We start from the raw sequence: 20,316 nt of genomic DNA, 5'->3' as shown, positions 1-20,316 counted from the left end.
ACAGTCTCACTCTCCTTAGCACTGCGGGAGCACAAAGAGGGTTAGAGTAGGCGTACGAGTTAGCAAGGATAGAAGCCAAGTGACGAGGTTAGGGCAATGAAGACATGAGCCTTAGAACAAGCATGGTCATCAAGCCCTGCCTACTCCCAGCTAGTAAGGTGGCCAGGGAATGGGAGAGGGTATTAAAAGATCTGCAGCTCCCCATCATGGCATCTATAGACTGGAAAAGGCCACCCTTATTTGAAAGATAGGAGTTCACCACTTCCAAATCTTTTGATCATTACTGCCTGGTGATGGTAGAGCACAGTATAAGAACTATCTTCAGGCTACAGGCAAGCCTACACAGAATGCCTTTCTTTTATATACACCGTATACCAGAGGTTTCCATATACAGCCTCATGGGACATTGACAGTTCAGGTTTTAAGCAAATACTTGCTTGGCCACAGGTCACTTATTTAGAACCTCTGTTAATTTGATTTAAGCATCTGTACTTAGCCATGGATATACTTAAAACCTGGTGTGGCCTTGAGGACCATGTCTGGGAACCTCTGGTATAAGGTGTATATAAAAGAAAGGCATTCTGTGTAGACTTGGCTCTGAAAATCCAATATCCAAAACACATTGGTTCCCAAAGCTTTTTGGGTATGGTAGACAACATGTATCTAGAGATAGAGGGATTTTGTACTTACCGTAATTCCTTTTCTCCGAGTCCACACGTGTCACTGGAGTTACACTGGGGAATAGAAGGGGACCACAGGGAGCATGGGCACTTTAAATAAAAAATTAGTGTGGCCAACTCCTCCAGGGAAAACTCCAAAGAAGAACCCTGAAATAAACCTGCCCTAGGGCCAGGTAGAGAACAACACTGAGGCGGCGTCCAGTGATACCTGTGGACTCGGAGAAAAGGATTTACATTAAGTACAAAATCCCTCTCTCCTTCATTCACTAGTTGTCACTGGAGTTACACTGGGGACGTCCCAAAGCTTCCAACCCGGGTGGGTGAGCGCTGAGTACCCCGTAATACCATGCGGCCAAACACTGAAGCAGGAGCCGCAAAAGGTATCAAACCTGTAGAACCTAATAAAGGTTCTACTGCCCAACCAGGTAGCAGCTTGGCAGAGTTGCTGGAGGGAAACCACTCGGGCAGCTGCCCAAGGGGGACCCACCGATCTGGTTGAATGCACTGTGATGCAAGCAGGAGTCGTCCGAGAAGAGGAGACATAGGCCTGACGAATGGTCAGCCGAATCCACCTAGAAAGAGTCCGCTTCGAAGCTGGCCACCCGCGACGTAATGGGTCGTAGGTGACAAACAGTGTCAGACTTCCTAATGGGGGCTGTGCGAGATACATAGATGCGCAGAGCCCTAACAACATCCAGTGATCTTGCCTCTGGCGAGTCATCTGTAAATGCTGGAACCCCGATGGGTTGGTTCAAGTGAAAAGCAGATACTACCTTTGGTAGAAAGAGAGATAGCGAAGGTCCACCTCCTCCAAAGGATCAAACACTGAAGTTTGCAATTACTGGGAGGACCAAGTCAAGGTCCCAGGGAGCCGTTGGAGAACGAATGGGCGGTTGTAAACATACTACCCCCTGGAAAAAGGTCTGCACTTCAGGAAGGAAGTCCAGTTTCTTTTGGAAAAAGATGGATAGAGCTGAGACCTGTACTTTCAGGGTATTCAGCCTCAGCCCTGAATTCAAACCTTCCTGTAGAAAAAAAGGAGGAGTCTCGCCTTTTTGAACAGGGATGTGGAAACTTCACGCCTCTCACACCAAACCGCACAAGAACGCCATATGCGGTGACCTCTTTCCTTGCACGTAGCATAGTGGCCATCACCGCTCTAGGAATACCAGCACGTCTCAGGATGAACCTTACAGCAGCCACGCTGCCATCTTCCCCAGGAGCCTGGTGCAAAGGTGAACAGACCTGTCTGCGACGCAGGACAAGCCTGACCAAGGTCTGTAAGGACTGGATCTTGTCGGATGGTAAAAACACCTTCATCTGGACTGTGTCCAGGATCATCTCTAGAAACAAAAGACGCTGAGCTGGATGAAGCTGCGACTTTTCGAAGTTGAGAATCCACCCGTGAGAGATGAGGGTCTTCTGTGCGAGAAGAATATTCTCTAGCAGAGTTTCCCGGGAAAGACTATTCAGCAGTAGGTCTTCTAGATAGGGAATGATTGTCACCCCCCAAGTCCGGAGAACCTCCATCATCACCTTGGTGAAAATCCGAGGTGCTCACGAGAGGCCAAATGGTAGTGCCTGGAACTGCCAGTGATGATCCTGCACCGCAAACAGAAGGAATGCTTGGTGAGGGGGCCAGATGGGGATGTGTAAGTACGCATCCTTGATATCGATAGATACCAGGAACTCCCCCTGTTCCAACCCCTGTATCAATGATTGCAGGGATTCCATATTGAATTTGAACACCTGCAAGTATGGGTTAAAATCCTTTAAATTGAGAATGGAGCGTACCGAGCCATCCGGCTTTGTCACAAGAAAAAGACTGGAGTAGTAGACCTGGGTACGCTGTACTATAGGAACCAACATTCCTGTGTCTTCATTTGGCAATGGCTGCCAATAACGATTGCCCCATTCTCTGGAGGTAGTGGCAGTCCTGTCTTGAAAAACCTGTTTGGGGGGGGAGTGAGACTGAAGCGAATCTTGTAGCCTAGGGCCACAAGATCTCTTACCCGGGCGTCCTGACAGGACTGGAGCCAAACGAGACTGACGTTCCGCAGTCAAGCTCCCACCCTGGGGTCCCACAGATGGTATGGAAGACCATCATGCTGTAGGCTTGGAGGTCTTGGGGTCCAGAGTGGTTGTAGAGGCACCTCTGGAACCTCGGTGTGATGGAGCACCACCTCTGGATCGATCCCTAAATCTATTTGAGGGACGAAAGGATGGAACCTGTTTATTCATGCGAGAAGGAGGCGGTGCTGCTGAAGGGAGGAAGTGAGACTTGCCTACTGTCACCTGGGATATCCATTTATTCAGCTCTGGGCCGAACAGGACTTTCCCAATGAAGGCCAAGGACTCTACTGTTCATTTAGATTCTGCGTCCACCTGCCACTGGCGTAGCCAGAGGGCTCTACAAGCCGAAATAGATAGTGCAGAAATTCTAGCTGCAACTATACAAAATGTCAGAGGTAGCCTCCATTAGACAAGTTGAGGCATCCTGAATCTGTTCAGACCACTGTATGACAGTAGCAGGGTCTGAACCCTCACGTATCTCAGATGAGATTTCTGAAGCCCACACACCTATGGCCTTAGTAACCCAGCATCCGACTTGCGCCGGACGCTGTAACACCCCAGCAGCTGAAAAAATATTTTTCAGTGTCAACTCCAACTTGCGGTCAGAGATGTCCTTAAGGGTGGTGGCCCCAGGAACCGGTAGGACTGTCTTTTTTGACAGCCGCGACACAGATGAGTCCACCGAAGGAGGAATCTCTACCCTCTTTCTGCCTTCCGGCAGTAAGGGGTAATTTTGTAAAACCTGTGAGGGGTTTGAAAACGTTTGTCTGTATGTCTCCAGGCCTCGTTAACATGGTCATCTAATTCTTTCGCAGTGGGGAAGTTGGAATACTGTTTTTGCTTTTTACCAAAAAGGGAGGGCCGGGCATGAGCATCCACTCCGTCCGTCACACTTTGACCATGTCAATTAAGTCCTCAATCCCCTGAGAGGGTTGTGCAGGGTCTTGTGTTTCAAAAGCAAGCACATCCTGCACCTCATCTACAGGGGGCGCAAATTCACCCTCTTCTAATTCTGGCATGTCATCAAAATCAGGGGAGTCCACGTGTAGTGGAGAGGCCCTCTTCCTTCGCAAAAGGGGTGGGGGGCTGTTGTGAGGAGGAGGGGCGAGTCTTGGATTGCCCCGGAGCCAAGGCTCTAGTGAGGCTCTGTACCGCAGAGGCTAAATCACTCTGTTGGCTTCTAGAGGTCTCCCTATCTTTCTGAGACTGTGAAAGTTCAGAAGATAAGCGTGACATGACATCTGTAAGCTGTGTAGCCCAGAAAGGGGGGTCCACTGGGGGTTGTGTAACGGGGGGATTTACAGTGCATTTATCATAGTATACAACCCCTGCAGAGGAAAGTGTTAATTTTGAAGTACACGATTTACAAGCAATTCTCTTGGAGCTTCCCCCTGCCATAATTGACAATTATAAGGTACAAATCTACACAATTACCACACACCCAAGGGAGAGTGGGTATAGAAGATCCAGATAGAAACACTGGATGGGAGAGACAGTGAAAGAGAGAAGCTGACACGGGGGAAAGAGAGAAAGAGAAGAGACACATACAGGGAGCGCTATAGCCCTAATCTTGAACACAGCCCAACTGTCTTCACCTGGCTCTAAACCCCTTTGCTTTGTCTATAATTAAAAATGCCCAGGAGTGAGCACACGTGTGACCTGCTTCCTTGCGGGCACAATCTAAGACTGCCTAGGAGGGGAAGTAGAAGGGGAGGAGTTGGCCACACTAATATTTTATTTAAAGTGCCCATGCTCCCTGTGATCGCCTTCTATTCCCCAGTGTAACTCCAGTGACACCTAGTGGATGAAGGAGAAAACAATAACTTATAACCCTGAACCAATAAGCAGTGTGCGACCTTGAATTCAGCATAACAAAATGAATGGTTCATGAAATACCCACGACAGTCAGTTATTTTATGCCCATACTGCGCGCGCGCGCACACACACACACACACACACACACATCACCTTTAATCCTCTCCAGATAATAGGCTGGTACAGTCTGCACAGCATTGCCTCCACTCCCTGCCGCAGCTTCTGCTGGTGAAAGAAGCCTATGATCTAGGGAAATAATGGTGAATCAGAAAGGTATCATTGGAATATTCCCAGAATAAATATGATTAAGTGTTTTAGGAATGGCAGTGTCAGTAAAGTGTAGCACCTTGGTTAATCTCTAGTCCATACAATTACAATTTTTTTTTTTTGACAAATTCGACCATAAAAAGACACAGCAGCTAGCTGTTCTTTGGCATACATTCAATTGATGCTATTATATGCTACATTGGTCAAGGGTGATTGTAGTAATCACTACCCCTATCATAATGTAGCTGTAATGACCTTCCTGACAGAAGTGTAGCCATAGCTGCATATTTAAACGTGACATTCTCTCTTCATTTGGCCCCTCCTACAGGGGCTGAGGTGAAGTTGAACTATCTGAAGTGAGGTGTTTGATGGGTATGGAGTAGTGGAAGTCCTATTGACACTTAAGAGGCACACATGGGGTCAAGTGGTATGGGTAAAACATGTGGGAGTATACTCATTGGCACTTATTTATTTAGTTTCTTATATAGCGCAGCAGATTCCATTGCGCTTAACACTTGTGATGTAGGGGGTCTGTAAATGAGGCATTTAAGGAATTTTACACTGAACCTTACATTACAAAAGAACCCAGAAATGGTGAACTAGAAATACATTTTATTATTTTTAATGATGGTAACCACATAATTATGAACCATGATAACAAAACATGTACATCTGTATAACATATTAGCAGATCTGATTTGTGTCTGCTGGAGAGGTGGACTGTGTCAAGCAAGAGCCAAGTACAGCAAGTGCATGTACCCATTACAGCACAATTAGGCATGGATGTACAAGCATAAGTTAAGACTGAAAAGAGACTTGCGTTAATCTAGTTCAACCTTGGTTTATTAGCTTAATCCTTATCTTATGTATTGTATCTTGATATTTTATGTTAAAGACAGATTTTTATTCTTAATTGTACCCCTGGATGTTTTTTTTAACCAATAAATGTTTGTCCAACCTTATTTTAAACATATTTAATGTCTGCCGACACCACCTCACCAGGAAGAGAGTTCCATAGTTTGGTTGCCCTGACAGTGAAAGATTTTTGCCTTCTAAGTGAACGAAATCTTTTCAAGTTCTGTATTACCCAATGCCTCCCAGCTTAGGTTATAACTAGCACATCGGTTATGTCTCCCAAGGTGCATAACCTTGCATTTATCCACACTGAACCTCATTTTCCACTTATTCGCCCATTCATCTAGTTTATTAAGATTGTTCTGAAGTGCAGACACATCTTCAGTTCATCTAATTACTCTGCTCAATTTTGTGTCGTCAGCAAAGATGGAAACTGCTGAGTAATCCCACCCCAATATCGTTAATAAATAGGTTAATTAAAATGGGTACTAGTACCGACCCTTGAGGTACTCCACTTAGTACTGGCATCATATTTGATACTGCTCCATTCACGACCACTCTCTGTTTTCTATTACACAGCCAGTTACCTACCCATCTACAAATTATTACCCCTCCAGTTATCCAGTTAATTATCTCCAGTCTTTTGGTACATTACCAGATGTAAGTGAGCTATCAAAAATGTAGTACAGAGGGGTTTCTAATTCCTCCCTTAATTATTTTAGTACCCTTGGATGAATACCATCTGGGCCTAGTGATTTGTTTGTTTTGAGTTTGCTGAGCCGCAATTTTATCTCGTCTGTCGTGAAAGCAATATTAAGATCTGGCTTGCTCGACCCATTTGTGGTACCTGTACGTTCCACTGTCTGTTCTCCCCTCGTAAACACTGATGAGAAAAATTAATTTAACAGTTCTGCTTTTCCCTTATCCTCTGTAAAGCTTTTACCATCAATATTAGTTAATGGGCCTATGTTCTCTTTAATTATTTGTTTACTATTGATGTATTTGAAAAACTTTTTGGGGTTTGTTTTGCTCTCAGACGCTATGGCGCTCCTTATTTTCTGTTTTAGCTACTTTGATTACCCCCTACAAATTTTGTTTACTTCTTTGTATTTTCTGAATGCCTCGTCATTCGCGTTATCTTTGTAAAATTTAAATGCTCTTGCCTTATTGTTGATTGCTGTCCTTACTTTTTATCCAACCATGATGGTTTTTTCTTATTGAATTTACCTTTATTGGTTTTTGGGATGATTTAGGGGTTAGTGATTCGAGCACATTTTTTTGCGTTTCCCAAATTTCATCTGCATTGTTCCCCTCAAATAAACAGATACAATTTTTTGGGCCGGTCTCTTCTACCGGGGGTCTAGCAGTCAGATTACCATCCGCCAGCCTCTGCAAGGGGATGTGCGCGCATCCACTGCTAACGGAGCTCCCCCGGGTCCCCGACCCCCGTGGAGATGGGCAGGGTTTGCGTCCCAGTCAGATGGAGCACCATCTCGCCAGCGGGGGTAATCTGGTGAGCCCCGGGGCTGGCTGTGAGGCGCTCCATCTGTACCAATACTTTTATCTTGCCATAGCCTAAAAAAAAATGGTTTATGTAGTAGTGATTGTCATTTCTAACACAGCAGAGTGCATAGGTTCAAGTACGCACAATTTGATGTGTCGGCTTTACTTCAGAAAAATCATGCCAAATTAATCTGATTCATCTGTATCATGTTTATTATCAAAATATGGAATTGTACAACTAAAACTTGTTTTTTTTTTTTAAACATTATACCAAATCAATAAATCACTAACATTGGTGCCTACCTTTTTCACTTTGAAGTGAACCGGAGATTTCTTTGGCAAATAAACACCATGGTGCATGAAGTCCTGGATACACGTGTTTTCAATGGCCTTGTGAAAAAACACATAAGAAAAAGGGACGGGGGGGATATGTTACATTTAAGGTCTACAGGAGAAAGGTTTTCAGGGCATATAAACTGCTTTGCTTCTGTATTGCATATTGTGCCCTTAGATTGTGGTCTATATAAGTAATCATTTCTCACTAAGAAGCCAAGGCTTCAGATTCAAATATCAATCGTTTCCAACCTTATGTCAGGTCAAACATATTTGAAAGCATTCATTTTCTTCCCGCTACATTTCTGGCTAAAATAGGTCAAGCTCAGAAGAATTTTTTTTTTTTAAAACAATAACTTACACATTTCACATGTCTTAACTACTTTTGATGACCTTTCTTAAAATTACCTCTGAATTCTTTTAACCAAATCAGAATGAAATGTCATGATTTCTGCACCTTTTTTTTTTTAAATAATAATAATAATAATAATAAAACAAGGCTTCATCAAAGTGAGGAATTGAAATAGGAATTCTAAAATTAGGGTAGGAGAGAACATACCAACCAATAAGCTCCTGTTGTTTACAGGATCTGTAAAGTAGCTGTTGGTGGGTACTCACTCGACCAGCTTGAATACATATACCGCAGTGGCTCTCAAAGTGTGTCGTCAGGACCCCACACAGTTCACATTGTCAAGGTCACCCGACAGGTGTACTCATTACTGACTGACACATTTTAAACTAATTATTTCACTTGATTCTGTGAGGAGACCTCAAAAACATGCACTGTGTGGGGCCCTGAGGACAGACTTTGAGGACCTGTGATCTACACAATATAGGTTATCTCCACAACTACACTAAGAAGCCACAAGAAAAATACTTAAAAAGGAGTAAAATTATAGCATTTTAGTATAAAAGTATACAGTGAAAAACCAATACAGTACATGCCAAAAAGTCCAAGTGGAATAGGAAAGAGGTACTAATTGAATTAAAATATAACAATGACCAATGACTTCGCAATGGAGAGCGACTGTTAAAAAGTAATCTTCAGGGCTTGAGTAAAAACTGAAGTATTCTCTTATCTCTCCAATTCCTAAACAGCAATTTACAATTTCCTAAATTATGGTTCTAGCTGTAGAACAGAAACAATGAATTTTAGAGACACAAATTTTCTAAGTTGAAGTAAATTTTTCTGGTCAAAACAGAAAAAAAAAAAAAAAAGTACCGTTAAAATTTCTCCAGATGCTTTTTTCCACGCTCTGAAATAAATGTCCGCAACGTGGTTTATCAATGACCTGCCAAATGAAAATATTACAATAAATAAAAAAAAAAAAATTTTCCCTTAGCCTTTTAACCAGGACACTTTCTGCTTCTAGAGTAGACCCTTCAATTCTAAAATGCCCAGAGACTAAACTAAAGCCCTGTACACACGGGGCGATTTTATCCAATATCTCTGGCTTTGGTCCCTGAGTAACCATAATTGCCCCTTGTTTTCTGTGTGTACTGGGCAATTAAAAAAAAAAATTAAAAATTGCTGGTGAAAATGGTACTCTGAGCAATATTGTTGCTGAGAGATATTAAGCCAAAATTGCTTAGCAACCAAATTGCACTGTGTGTACACAGCCTAAAGCCCCCATACACATGGGGCAATTTCAGCCATAATTGCCAGGGATGCGACCATGGCTGCCGACGGTTGCCGGGAGCGCGCTCCCACGACCAGCCCTGGAGTTGTCGCTGGTCGGAAAAGCATGCTCCTGTGATCAGCGGCTTACGCAGGCAGTGTCTCGTTTTTATCAGCGATGAAAACAGGACACTGCAATATTAAGCCAATATTGCTCCGTGTGTACAGGGCTTTAAACTCAGATATGTGAAGGGTTGTTTATTGGAATCCGACAGAATGAGCCATAGTCCTTCCTTACGTAGGACCTTAAAGAGAATACAATTTGTATGGCCATGGCCTGGTGTTCTAAACCAATAAGCACCAGACTAAGTTCTCATTGCACCTAACCCTCCAATGTTTTGTGGAAAGGCAAAAACAATCGAATCAAGATGATTAAATCAAAGCTATTAACAAAAATCTAAACCATTAGGATAATACAGGAGCAATCTTTAAAAAAAAAAAAAATTTAAAAAGTAAATAATCATAGAACAGGTGTGAAATAATGATTGCAACAAAGTCTTACTTTTGCAAATGCTGCAGCTGATTTTTAATGGTTTCATGGATCATTTTAATGAAGTTCACATCCCAGCTAAAGAGAAAACTAAGAAATCTTCGACCCTGGTTAGAATGGGGGAGCAAATAACACAATTAGCGCTCAGACTAGAAAATACACGTGTAAACTTTCCTGTAGGCCTCACAAAAGTGGATCCACACAAACACTAAAAGAAAGTCTAGAAATAGGAGCCCATCTACTACCCTTAGTGGGAAATTTACTAAGATGATAGTTCTATTTCAGATGAGATGTTGCTATGAGCAACCAATCAGATACTATCTATTATCTTCTAGAAGGTACTAAATAAATAAGTAGATTCCGATTGGTTGCCCATAGCAACATCCCAGCTGAAATAGAACTCCCCATCTTCGTAAATTTCCCCGTAAGAGAGTCTAAGGGCTGGCATCAGGGAAGGCCCATCAGTGCGGTCCGTAAACCTACAGGGTATCCCCAAATTAAATTCAAATAAATAAATAAAACACAGCCAGATATACCTATAGAAAAAAAGTCTCCCCAATGCACCTTTTACAGCTATAGCAATTAAAAAAAAAATAAAAAAAAAAAATTACTGGAACGTAAGTGCTGCAACCATGGAAAATCTATATGGAACGATGCAAATAATGAAGCCTATTATTGTGCAGAGAATGTCAACGAGTCCAGGAAAAAGTGCGTTGTTGTGACGTAACTAAAGGTTTAAAAGACCAATAAGCAAAATTTTTCTGCTTGAATGTTTTGCCTTAATAAGTGTTGTACTTTGTAATAAGCACAAACTCAATTGTTATCACAACTAAACACTAAATTACCTCTTCTCTCTTGATGTGGTTATCACTCATAAAGCAGCGGAGTAACAAATTCTTCACCTCATTGCTCTCAGACGAGTTGTAATCAATGGTGAGGAGAACTGGATGTAGCTTCCACAAGCGAGTAATGTCCGCCACCTGCCACAGGAGAAGAGTTTCTAAAAATGAGGAAAGTGTTCCCACATCCTCATTTTAACCAGATATATAGCCTGCCAGTTACCGGGTCACAGTTCGTACAACTCAGAAGCTCAATAGGATTTGGTTGAATAATTTGTAATTTGGGAATTATGCTACTAAAACCTAACAAGCATCAGAGTTGAAAATAAGTATATGAATAGTAATTGAAAATGATACAGAAGAAAAAAAAAAAGGAAAGGAAAGAGGGGGAGGGAGGACGGGACATTTCTCTTAGCAAACAAATTTAAAAAAGTAAATACAAGTTTAATTGTACCAGATATCAATAGGCTCGAAATCTGAAGGGCAATGAATTCCTTAAATAAAAAAGTTATGTCTATTAAAAATAAAAAGGAAGAACAATTTGTTCCAGTCTGCCACTACAATATAAGGAAGCACATGCAGGTCCAGGTACACACTGGAGTGACCGGCAACTGGGAGGATTTCCCCTGAGCCAGATTTCTGGTACACACTACATGATTTAATGAACAACATAACAATACTTCATTCCGCCCTTCATTAGCATCCACCAGGTTACATGTGTTATTGTCCTGTTGGCTATGGATTAGAGCAGAGGTTGCATGTACTGTAACTGCAGTAGTGCGCAAATCAGCTGTACACACAAAGCAATGTAGACTGTCTTTCCAAAAATGGCAAATCATCCTGCCATCGCTCCAGTGTGTACCTGACTTGGGAACACTGCAGAACAAATACATCAGTAGATCGCTACATACCAGAGGCTTTGCATCAAGGGATTTTGCCAGCAGCAACACAAATGCAGTTTTCCCAAACACTTCCTTTCTTTCTAAGCCCTTCTCCCACCAGGCTTCAAACAGGCACAGGATGGCCAGATGTAGACGGGACTCCGATGTGGGCAAAGCATCCAAAATATCTGAAAAGCACTTATTCTGTTAGTATTATGAACCCAGTGAGCATAAGGCAAATATCGGATATAACAGTAAGGGACACATGAATGAAAACTGAAGTTTCTGCTGCAGCAATAAAGAGTGAAAGAATTTATAAAGCGCTACCGTTGAGAATAGCAGTACATTCCAGGAGCGCTCCATAGCTGATGTCGCCATCTGCGACAGACACAGAAACTGTGGAAACAATGGTCACTCCGTGTAGAACATCCATTGTATGCTTCTAGGAAAGCAAAACAAATGTACAATTATTTCTGCAATCATGTTGACTCTTACAAGTTACAGAGTAAATGTATTTGTGGTCAAATAGCTTTCTTAATTGCGGTTAGCATGTGTTTTTAACATCTTATATACCATATCAGAAGATCCCTCCACTTCCATATCATCATCACTGTCATCAACTACTTTATTCCACTCTTCCACTGGATTCGCCACCAAAGTGTCTGTCAGCAAGGTCTTCAGTTTCTGCCATAATTCTTCTTTCTGTTTCCTTGGTAACTCTTGCAATAGTTCAACCAGATCAAAAGGATCTGATGGGTCTTTCTGTAAAATGTTTCAAATGTCACATTCAGAGAGAAGCATGGATTAGATAATTAGTACAATACACACACACACACACACACTGTACTGTATGGGCAGCCTTCAATGACAATCGCGATGTGCAGCGAATCCTGTTTAGGATTCGCTGCACAGTCACCGTGTTCCGGAGGGCTGGAGCATTAGCTGCCAGCCCTCCCTGTCGCCCAATTCGACGTCGCAGGGGCTCGCTGCCCCTGATGGCGAATTTTAACCCCAAGCACGGAGATGGAAGTCTCCCTGCCTGTGCCAAGAGGGGGAGTTATGTAGGAAAAGTTTGGTGTTTGCTGCGGCAGTACCTACACAGCTATCAGTGTGAGATTATCTTTTCTCCAGCTGAGAAGCATTAAACAGAGGTGAAACTGAATTAAATAAAAAAAAAAATATGTCTGTGTGCACATAGCCAAAGGCTTCTTTTTAGCGACAGGGAGCAAGAAAGCATGAATATACTACAGAGGTATATGGTCACTAGGTTGACAAGAGGAAGGTCAACATGCATTGGGTCGACGGGGTCATTAGGTCGAGACATGGGCTAGGTCGACATGGGGGGGGGGTTTCACCTTTTTTTTTTTTTTTTTTTGAGCCGACAGGAGGTATTTTATGCCCTGCCATCCACTAGGGCATGATGGGAGAATATAGTAGTGTTCCCGCTAGGCTGTTTTAGCGGGGCGCTGCGCCCTGCCCGATTTTTAAAGGGCAAAATGCGCCCTGCCCATCTCGCAGCGCCCCGCTAAAACAGACTCACGGGGAAGCCCAGCGTCGCCGTAGGCGGCGATGCCTGGCGCTTCCCCGGCAGCACAGTGGATTCGGAGGGGCCGGGCCCGCCCCCTTTGATGACTGTGCCGGCCGGGCCCGCCCCCTTTGATGACAATGGCGGCCCAAGCACGCCTCTTTCATTACGGCGGCGGCGGCCCGGGCACGCCCCCAGCTGTGATGTCGGTGTGCCCGGTCCGCCCCCCAGCGCCCTGCCCGGTGTCACTCCTAGAGTGAACACTATATAAGTGTGCCGAACATTGCCTGAGGGGATGTGGCAGACTTTTTTTGTGTCCATTTCGACATTCGGGATAAAAAAAAAAGTGAAAACCCCCATGTTGACCTTCAGTGGTCAACCCAATGCATGTCAACCTTTCCTCTTGTCGACCCATATCCCCCCAACAGATGTGTCCTCATACATCTAGCCTCAATACACCATTTAGAGGGCAACACCTGGCATGAGTGAGCCGGCAGTTCCTGTGCAGCTCTGCTAACAATGGGTGTCTTGTACCACAAATACGCATAAAACGCAGAAACCGAATCGGTTAAATAAAACATGCAGCATTCCTATATTTGGTGCTATACAAAATGCTACATTATTCCATTTACAAATGGTACATTTTTCTGCTACTTTTTATTGCTATGGAGCAAGTCTGGCTTTTTAGTTCCACTGTACAAGCACATAGGACTCCAATACTAGAGTTGCGTCAGCACAGCCAGCATCGCTCTGCGTGCTTCTGTGTACTCGCTGTGATAATCGCAGATAGCTGATCGTTTCTATGGCAGCAAATTTATTGAGGGACCTCTAAAGGCCCCCATTTATTACAGCCAATCCCCCTTGAGCATTTTGAATACGATATAACGCATGCGATCTCATTCCCCGCTGCCGGGAGATGACCAGGTTGTAGGTCTAACCTGACTCGATGCACACAGGACCAGGCATTGCATGTCTAATATCCGATTATGCTACTTTTTCCCCGATTTCTCATCCCGATCCTTCAGAATCGGGTTAAAAGTGGCTAAATCGGACTAGTGGATGGGGGCCTTTAATGCTTATAAGAAAAGAAAACTAATGCAATTCACACTGAGCTTTAAATACATCAGCAGTACTCACATGAAGCTGAATGAAGTTCAGAAAATGTTCTACTGAACCCTTCTCCGTGGCACTTAAAAATGCTTCACGCTTCGACATCGCAAGCGGTTAATCCTAAAGGAAAGCATATACATTAGCTCTGTCCTAAAGAAAGCATGCACTTACATCACTGGTGTAATACTCATTTAAATAGTGGAAATGACATAGGCCCTTATTCTAGTTGAATCGGATGGATGCATATTTTCGCACAGGAACAGAGTGTTCTTAGCCCCACCTTCCGTACGACCATTGAATGCTGGACTGAGTGGTCAGGCAGCACCGAGTGCTCCAGACCACTCTGGCATTTCTCCATGCAAAAGCAGGGATATGGGCGGGCAGCTGGCATCCGGCTATGTCATATGTCCGCCCCCCACACGTGCGTCACGGCCGGATTACCATACGTATGCCCAGCATTTTCATGGGAACGCCCATGAAACGCGGGGCATATGCATATGGTAATAAGCAAAATCAGCCCTTCACGCCCCTCTCCACCCCCTGCTCGGATGGTTCCGTAGGATCATTTTCTGCACGGATCTCACGCCGTGTTCAGAGGTGTGAGACGTTCGCACATGCGCAAACACCAACCATTGGCCATCCGTCCGCATTCGGAGCCAACCGACTCATTCAGAATAAGGGCCATAGTGTTTAACTAGAACATTCAATATGCTACACTTTAGTGTCCCCAATTCATAATACAGGTTGAGTATCCCTTTTTCCAAAATGCTTGGGACCAAAAGCATTTTGGATAATTGATTTTTTTCTATATTGCAGAATATTTTTATATTTCAATGAGGTATCTTGCGGATGGGATCCACTTGTGAACACAAGACGCAATTATGTTGTATAAACACATCAAACACACACAAATATTTTATTTGAACATAAAACAAGGTTTCAAAACATGAACTGGCACTGAATTTGAATGCAAAATGATCACTTTCTGGCACATTTAGTGCCGGTTACATATCATGTCCCCAGCAGTGCTTTTAGCAAAATAAATAAATAATGGAAACTATGGATATCGGCATAATTTGGATAACAGATCTCAGATAAGGGATGCTCAACCTGTATTCACACATGTATAGGCATTCTGTCCAAAATTCTCCAGGTCAAAAGTAAAATGTGCCATTCCTAATCAACACCTGCCCAAAAATATCCTAGACTGAAAGCATTTTATTACTAGGAATTTTTAATTTCCAATATGGCCTTATTTCTACACTACAGAAAAAGATTACACGTTAGAACACAGAAGTCTCTGGCAGCGTTATCCTGCAAAATGCAGTGGGGGACACTGCTGAAGAGTGGGATGTGGCAGGCCCGGGTGTGGATTAGTTAGTCACCAGCAAGTTGTTAGACAGTCATTAGGTCAACATGTGTCTAGGTCGACATGGTTTTCTATTTTATTTGTTTATCACAGTCAACATAAACACTAAAACGTACCACCACGTCCCCTCGCTTAGCTTGCCATGCTTTGGGCATGGTGCCTCGCTACGCTTGGCACACTATTCTATTCTCCCACCACGCCCTAGTGCACGGTAGGACATAAAATACCACCCCAAAAAAACTGTCAAAAATTGCATTCGACTGTCGACCTACTTGGTGGTGACCCAATGACCGTATCAAGTAGGCCCTCACCAGTAAGGTAAATAATGCTGAATACCAACAGCATATTCACTGGATCTTACGAAACAGTGTGTATGTATGTATATCTATCTATATTCCAAATATGCAACTCTCCACTCAAGATGAGCATCGATCAGCCGGCCAAGCAAGCCCAACACAGGACAATTTTTATTTCAGTGCAGTGAATATTTTTTTTTTTTTTAGTTCCAACTAAAAATGTCTTAATGAAAACAGAATTATAATTTTTATGTGGGTCATAAAGGTAAGTAGTCGTGATGTTGACATGGACATTTTGTTGATATTAAAAGTTTGGGCTGATCATAATGAACCTTCCTAGGAAGCCAATGACTGAATGAAGGTGTGGAAATGTGTTAAGGAAGTGCACGGACCTGAGGGTGTTTATCGTTCATTCGGATAAACCTTCCTGTGGTTGTGGGGAGTGTGTTGTGGCAACTTAAGATTCCAAGGACGAAGGGGCTCATTGCTTCCCGTCACCCACTGCTGTGTCGCATCTTGTGAATGTATGCGTTGTAGGGCGATTGTAGCCCTATTTCTAAGCCATCTGACTAGATCACTTATAAATTAAGCATTGATCGCTGGCAATGCACGGTCCCTTGCGCAGCCATCACCGGGCTAGTATAAATCTAGTCATTGCCAGTGTTCTCTCACCAGAGAACACTGGCCGTGCCAGATCGCTCAGCACACATAGCTGGGGCATCTCTGTGTGCTGAGCGATCTGTGCTAAGCGGTATTGCTCAGCCGGCCTGTGTGTATGGGGCATAAGGTTGGAGTGGAGGGCCAAATTATATTTTTTGAACCTGTGCTCATTACCCACAAGTTCCACCACTGCACAGAATGGTGCTGGAAACGTTCATAGAACAATGCTAACACTGACACAGTAACATTGTAGAAATCCAACTGTAGTTGTATCCAGGGCTGTGGAGTCGGTAGATAAATGGCCCGACTCCGACCCCGACTCCTCATACGGCTGACCCCGACTCCTCTGTATTAATATGCGAATGTATTTGATACATTCCTTGAAGGAAAGAAAGGCAACATACATATTATTACTACAGAAACTAGAGGCTGGGAAGCCAACAGTCTACTGTATTGAACAGTTTAAGCAAAGGACAAACACAATGTTTGTCCGCTGGTTTGCTTGCTCGTCACCGTTCAATTGCCTTTACATCAATATGAACCAGCGTAAGAAATGGCTTAGCCAAGGTAAACAAACGACCCCGCGCATGAAACAAGATCTTCATCTGCGTAAATAGATGTTGTGCGTATGGTGGGAGAGCTTGGTTGAATGAATTTTTCGAGGTATTGAAAAACTTATTGAACGTTTGAAATAAGTTGTAAACTACAAGGGAGAATACATTTATAAGTATTGGTGCTCTGAATTGTGCGTTGCGTGCCATATAGTGAAGCACATGAAAAGCATGCTTTTTCATGGTCACTTAACGTGTTCGTTTTGCGGTTACATGAGGCACTGCATGCATTGGTCTTTATTCTTACAGTAGAGAAATCATTAATTATAATTTTCGGAGTCGGTGCATTGTTTGCCGACCCCAGGTACACGAAATTTGCTCCGACTCCACAGCCCTGGTTGTATCAGTGCCAAGACAAACTGTTGCTAAATATTTGCACATCATTTATGAATATCATTTGAGTTTAGGGATGATCATCAAACCGATGCCCCAGGCCCACCCTGGTTCTGATTGTCCCGCCCAGGTTCTGCCAGCAGTAGCAGATCATAGATGGTTTGTGCGCAGTCGATGGTCATCGTCGAAGGCAACCCACCAATGGATATCCCTATTTAAGCTGCTAAAGGGAAAGCTATGATCCATATTGCCTTTGGAACATTTTATTTACTATCCAGCAATTCTACATATACAGTATACATGGCAGCATACTAACACAATGTTCACAAGCTTGCTTGGTTGACATACAGTATACAAGGACAACCCCAGCACCTAAATATATATAGGAATAAAGGCACAGCAGCAAATCAAGAGGTAGCTGCCTGCCTCACTAAAAAAATGGTGCAGCTGTGTTATGTTGAGACAGTACAATCAACAATATAGAAGCTACTTAACATTTATTAATGTCTATAAAGCATCCCATATGCACACATTATCCCAATAATGGTTAATAGATTTTCATGTGTACCATGAAGATACGTTGTAGCAATTGTAGCTTGGCAACTTCGGCCCAAAAGGGGGGGGGGGGGGGGGAGAATATGGGAAAAACCTGAATGGTCCGGACCACAAGGGGAGGCTGTAATCTCCCCTTCCCCATGTACCTGGGGAAAGTAAAAATTGGACCCGGACCAAACGCCGGACATCAAACTCTGCATTCCGGAGCTTGTAGTGTCCGGTCCGGCGTTTTGTCCGGGTCCAATTTTTACTTAGTCCCGGTTATAACTTACAAGCAAAACACAGGGACTAAGTAAAATCTGGACCCGGAAGGCCAGGTGTCTTGTCCGGGGGGATGCCTGTGATAGCTTTCACCAGGGACATGGGAAAAGGAGTTTACAGCCTCCCGTGTGGTTCGGACCGTTCCGTTTTTTGCTACATGCCCGGACCATAAAGGGAGGCTTTAATCCAGTGGTTCCCAAACTTTTTGGAATCATGGCACCCCAAGAGTATCAGAATATTTTCCAGGGCACCCAAAAGTTTGTTACCAAGAATAAAAAAGAATAATAATTACTGTAAATTAAGTAAGTTGTGCTTAAATGTCATCCTTACAGTAGGTCCAGTTACAGTATGTGGTAAGGAACATGATTCACTTCTGTTTATACGCACACAGTATTTCATACTTGAAAGCCACAAGCACTGATTTTGCCCATTAAATTGACCATAAACAATTTGAATTGGTTCTGGCCACCAACCTGAGGCACCCCTGCAAGTGCTCTGAGGCACCCCTGGGAGCCTAGACGCACAGTTTGGGAACCACTGCTTTAATCTATCCCTCCTCCTCTCTGGTGATAGCTGTCACAGGCAGCCAGACCGGACATCAAACTATGCATCCTGGAGCTTGTAGTGTCCGGTCTGGCATGCCTGGGTCCGGTTTTTAACCATACCCCAAAACACACAATGCAGGTAGCGTCCCTTGCATAAAAGCAAATCATGTCCACAATGCATTCAGTTCCATCTATTGGTGCTAAAGCTGGTGAGTTTGGTGGCCACAAAGTACCAGCATTCCAGGAGCATCCGTCTGCAACTAAATACTCCCATTTCACTTTACAAGGTGGCTCTCAAGCTGCTGAGGAACCATAAGTTCCAGCATGTCCGAAACATAGCTTAATGGAAAGGAGAGCTTCTGGATGCTAAGGCATAGCGGGGAATAATAGGAGAGCCCTGGTACCAGGGGTAGGCAACTTGTGGTATGCTGGTTGCCCTGACATATTTTTAATGTTAATGCATGCTAAAATGGTGACAAGGCATGCTGGGTTGTCTAGTGCCACAGAATGCCGAAACGTTGGCATGCTGATTTGTGTAGTGCCACAGAGTCCTGACCCTTGGGAATGCTGATTTGTGTAGTGCCACAGAGTCCTGACCCCTGGGCATGCTGGGTTGTGCCAGAGTGCCAACTCCAGGGCATGCTAGGTTGTGTAGTGCCAAAGAGCACCAAACCCGGGCATGCTGGGTTGTGTAGTGCCACAGAGTGACAACCACTGGGCATGCTGGGTTGTGTAGTGCCATACATTAGCAAACCCTGGATTGTGCTCTGGAATCACTGCACACTAAACCTTAAGTTAGAACACCGCCGGTACACGCCTCCCCTCCCGTTAACTCACCGTTTGCTTGTACAGTACACCGTCCGCGATCCGTCACAACATCCACTTCCCGCCTGCTCATCAATTCAAACCCCCACTGCCCGCCCTGCTGGCGTTCCCCTCGGAAGTGCGTCATCAAGCCGGAAGCAGCAACTTCAGGCGCCTGCTGTTTGGTTTCCATGGCATCTGTCCGCTTATCTCTGCGCATGTTTGCGCCATAGTGTGTCGTTCATATGCTGCTTGCTTGCATGCATAGTGCATACTTGCCTTGTTATAGGAGGTACACAAGAAATGAGCACTCTACATCTGTCCGGGAGCTCAGGTGGGCAGCCAGCAGCATTCGGCGACCTGTGTGAGCCTCTGATAAGCCCTGCGTTGAAAATAAAATGTCAGTGTATTTATATTTATATCTATATAATAAGTTGAAGAGTCTGTGTGCGCGTGTGTGTGTGTGTGTGCGTGTCCGTCGCATTGCGGACACACCGTGGCACTCAGAGACACCAAATTCAACAACAAGATACCTCTGGACCTGGTGGTGTGCACCTCGAAGCCGTTTTTGGGAAATTTCACTTAGAAATTTAAAAAACACCAAGTTGTAATTTTCCTTCATTGATGTTCTGGGGAAAAGATTGATGATCTGGGAAACCGTTTGCGAAGGAACAACTCCCCACCTGATTTCATTGCTGTCATTAAGTATGAATGACACATTCTAACATTATGGTGAAGGCTTTAAACAATTAGGAAATAATTGAGGATATACATAGACCACACAACACACACACACACACACATACACATTGTACACGCACACACACACACAC

The 20,316-nt window shown here is 43.9% G+C and overlaps 1 protein-coding gene across 1 annotated transcript in view; it reads right to left on the bottom strand.

The window, feature by feature from the left end:
• The window catches only part of NCAPG2 (non-SMC condensin II complex subunit G2), a 43,867-nt gene extending 24,193 nt beyond the window's left edge, over positions 1-19,674 (bottom strand). Inside the window, exons 1-10 of the mRNA XM_083188996.1 lie at positions 19,517-19,674; positions 14,077-14,169; positions 11,988-12,176; positions 11,742-11,856; positions 11,445-11,602; positions 10,540-10,674; positions 9,707-9,801; positions 8,749-8,818; positions 7,497-7,583; positions 4,722-4,814 (exon numbers count right to left, since the gene is read on the bottom strand). Of these exons, the coding sequence (XP_083045122.1) occupies positions 4,722-4,814; positions 7,497-7,583; positions 8,749-8,818; positions 9,707-9,801; positions 10,540-10,674; positions 11,445-11,602; positions 11,742-11,856; positions 11,988-12,176; positions 14,077-14,154 (1,020 nt within the window). The 5' untranslated portion in view covers positions 14,155-14,169; positions 19,517-19,674. The remainder of the gene's footprint in view (positions 1-4,721; positions 4,815-7,496; positions 7,584-8,748; positions 8,819-9,706; positions 9,802-10,539; positions 10,675-11,444; positions 11,603-11,741; positions 11,857-11,987; positions 12,177-14,076; positions 14,170-19,516) is intronic.
• Positions 19,675-20,316: the final 642 nt, after the last annotated feature.

Source organism: Crinia signifera, chromosome 5 (genome assembly GCF_055691185.1).
Source record: "Crinia signifera chromosome 5, ASM5569118v1, whole genome shotgun sequence".
Taxonomy (NCBI): Eukaryota; Metazoa; Chordata; class Amphibia; order Anura; family Myobatrachidae; genus Crinia; species Crinia signifera.
Note: the sequence above shows the minus strand (reverse complement) of the source record. Positions and strands in the feature narration are given on the sequence as shown.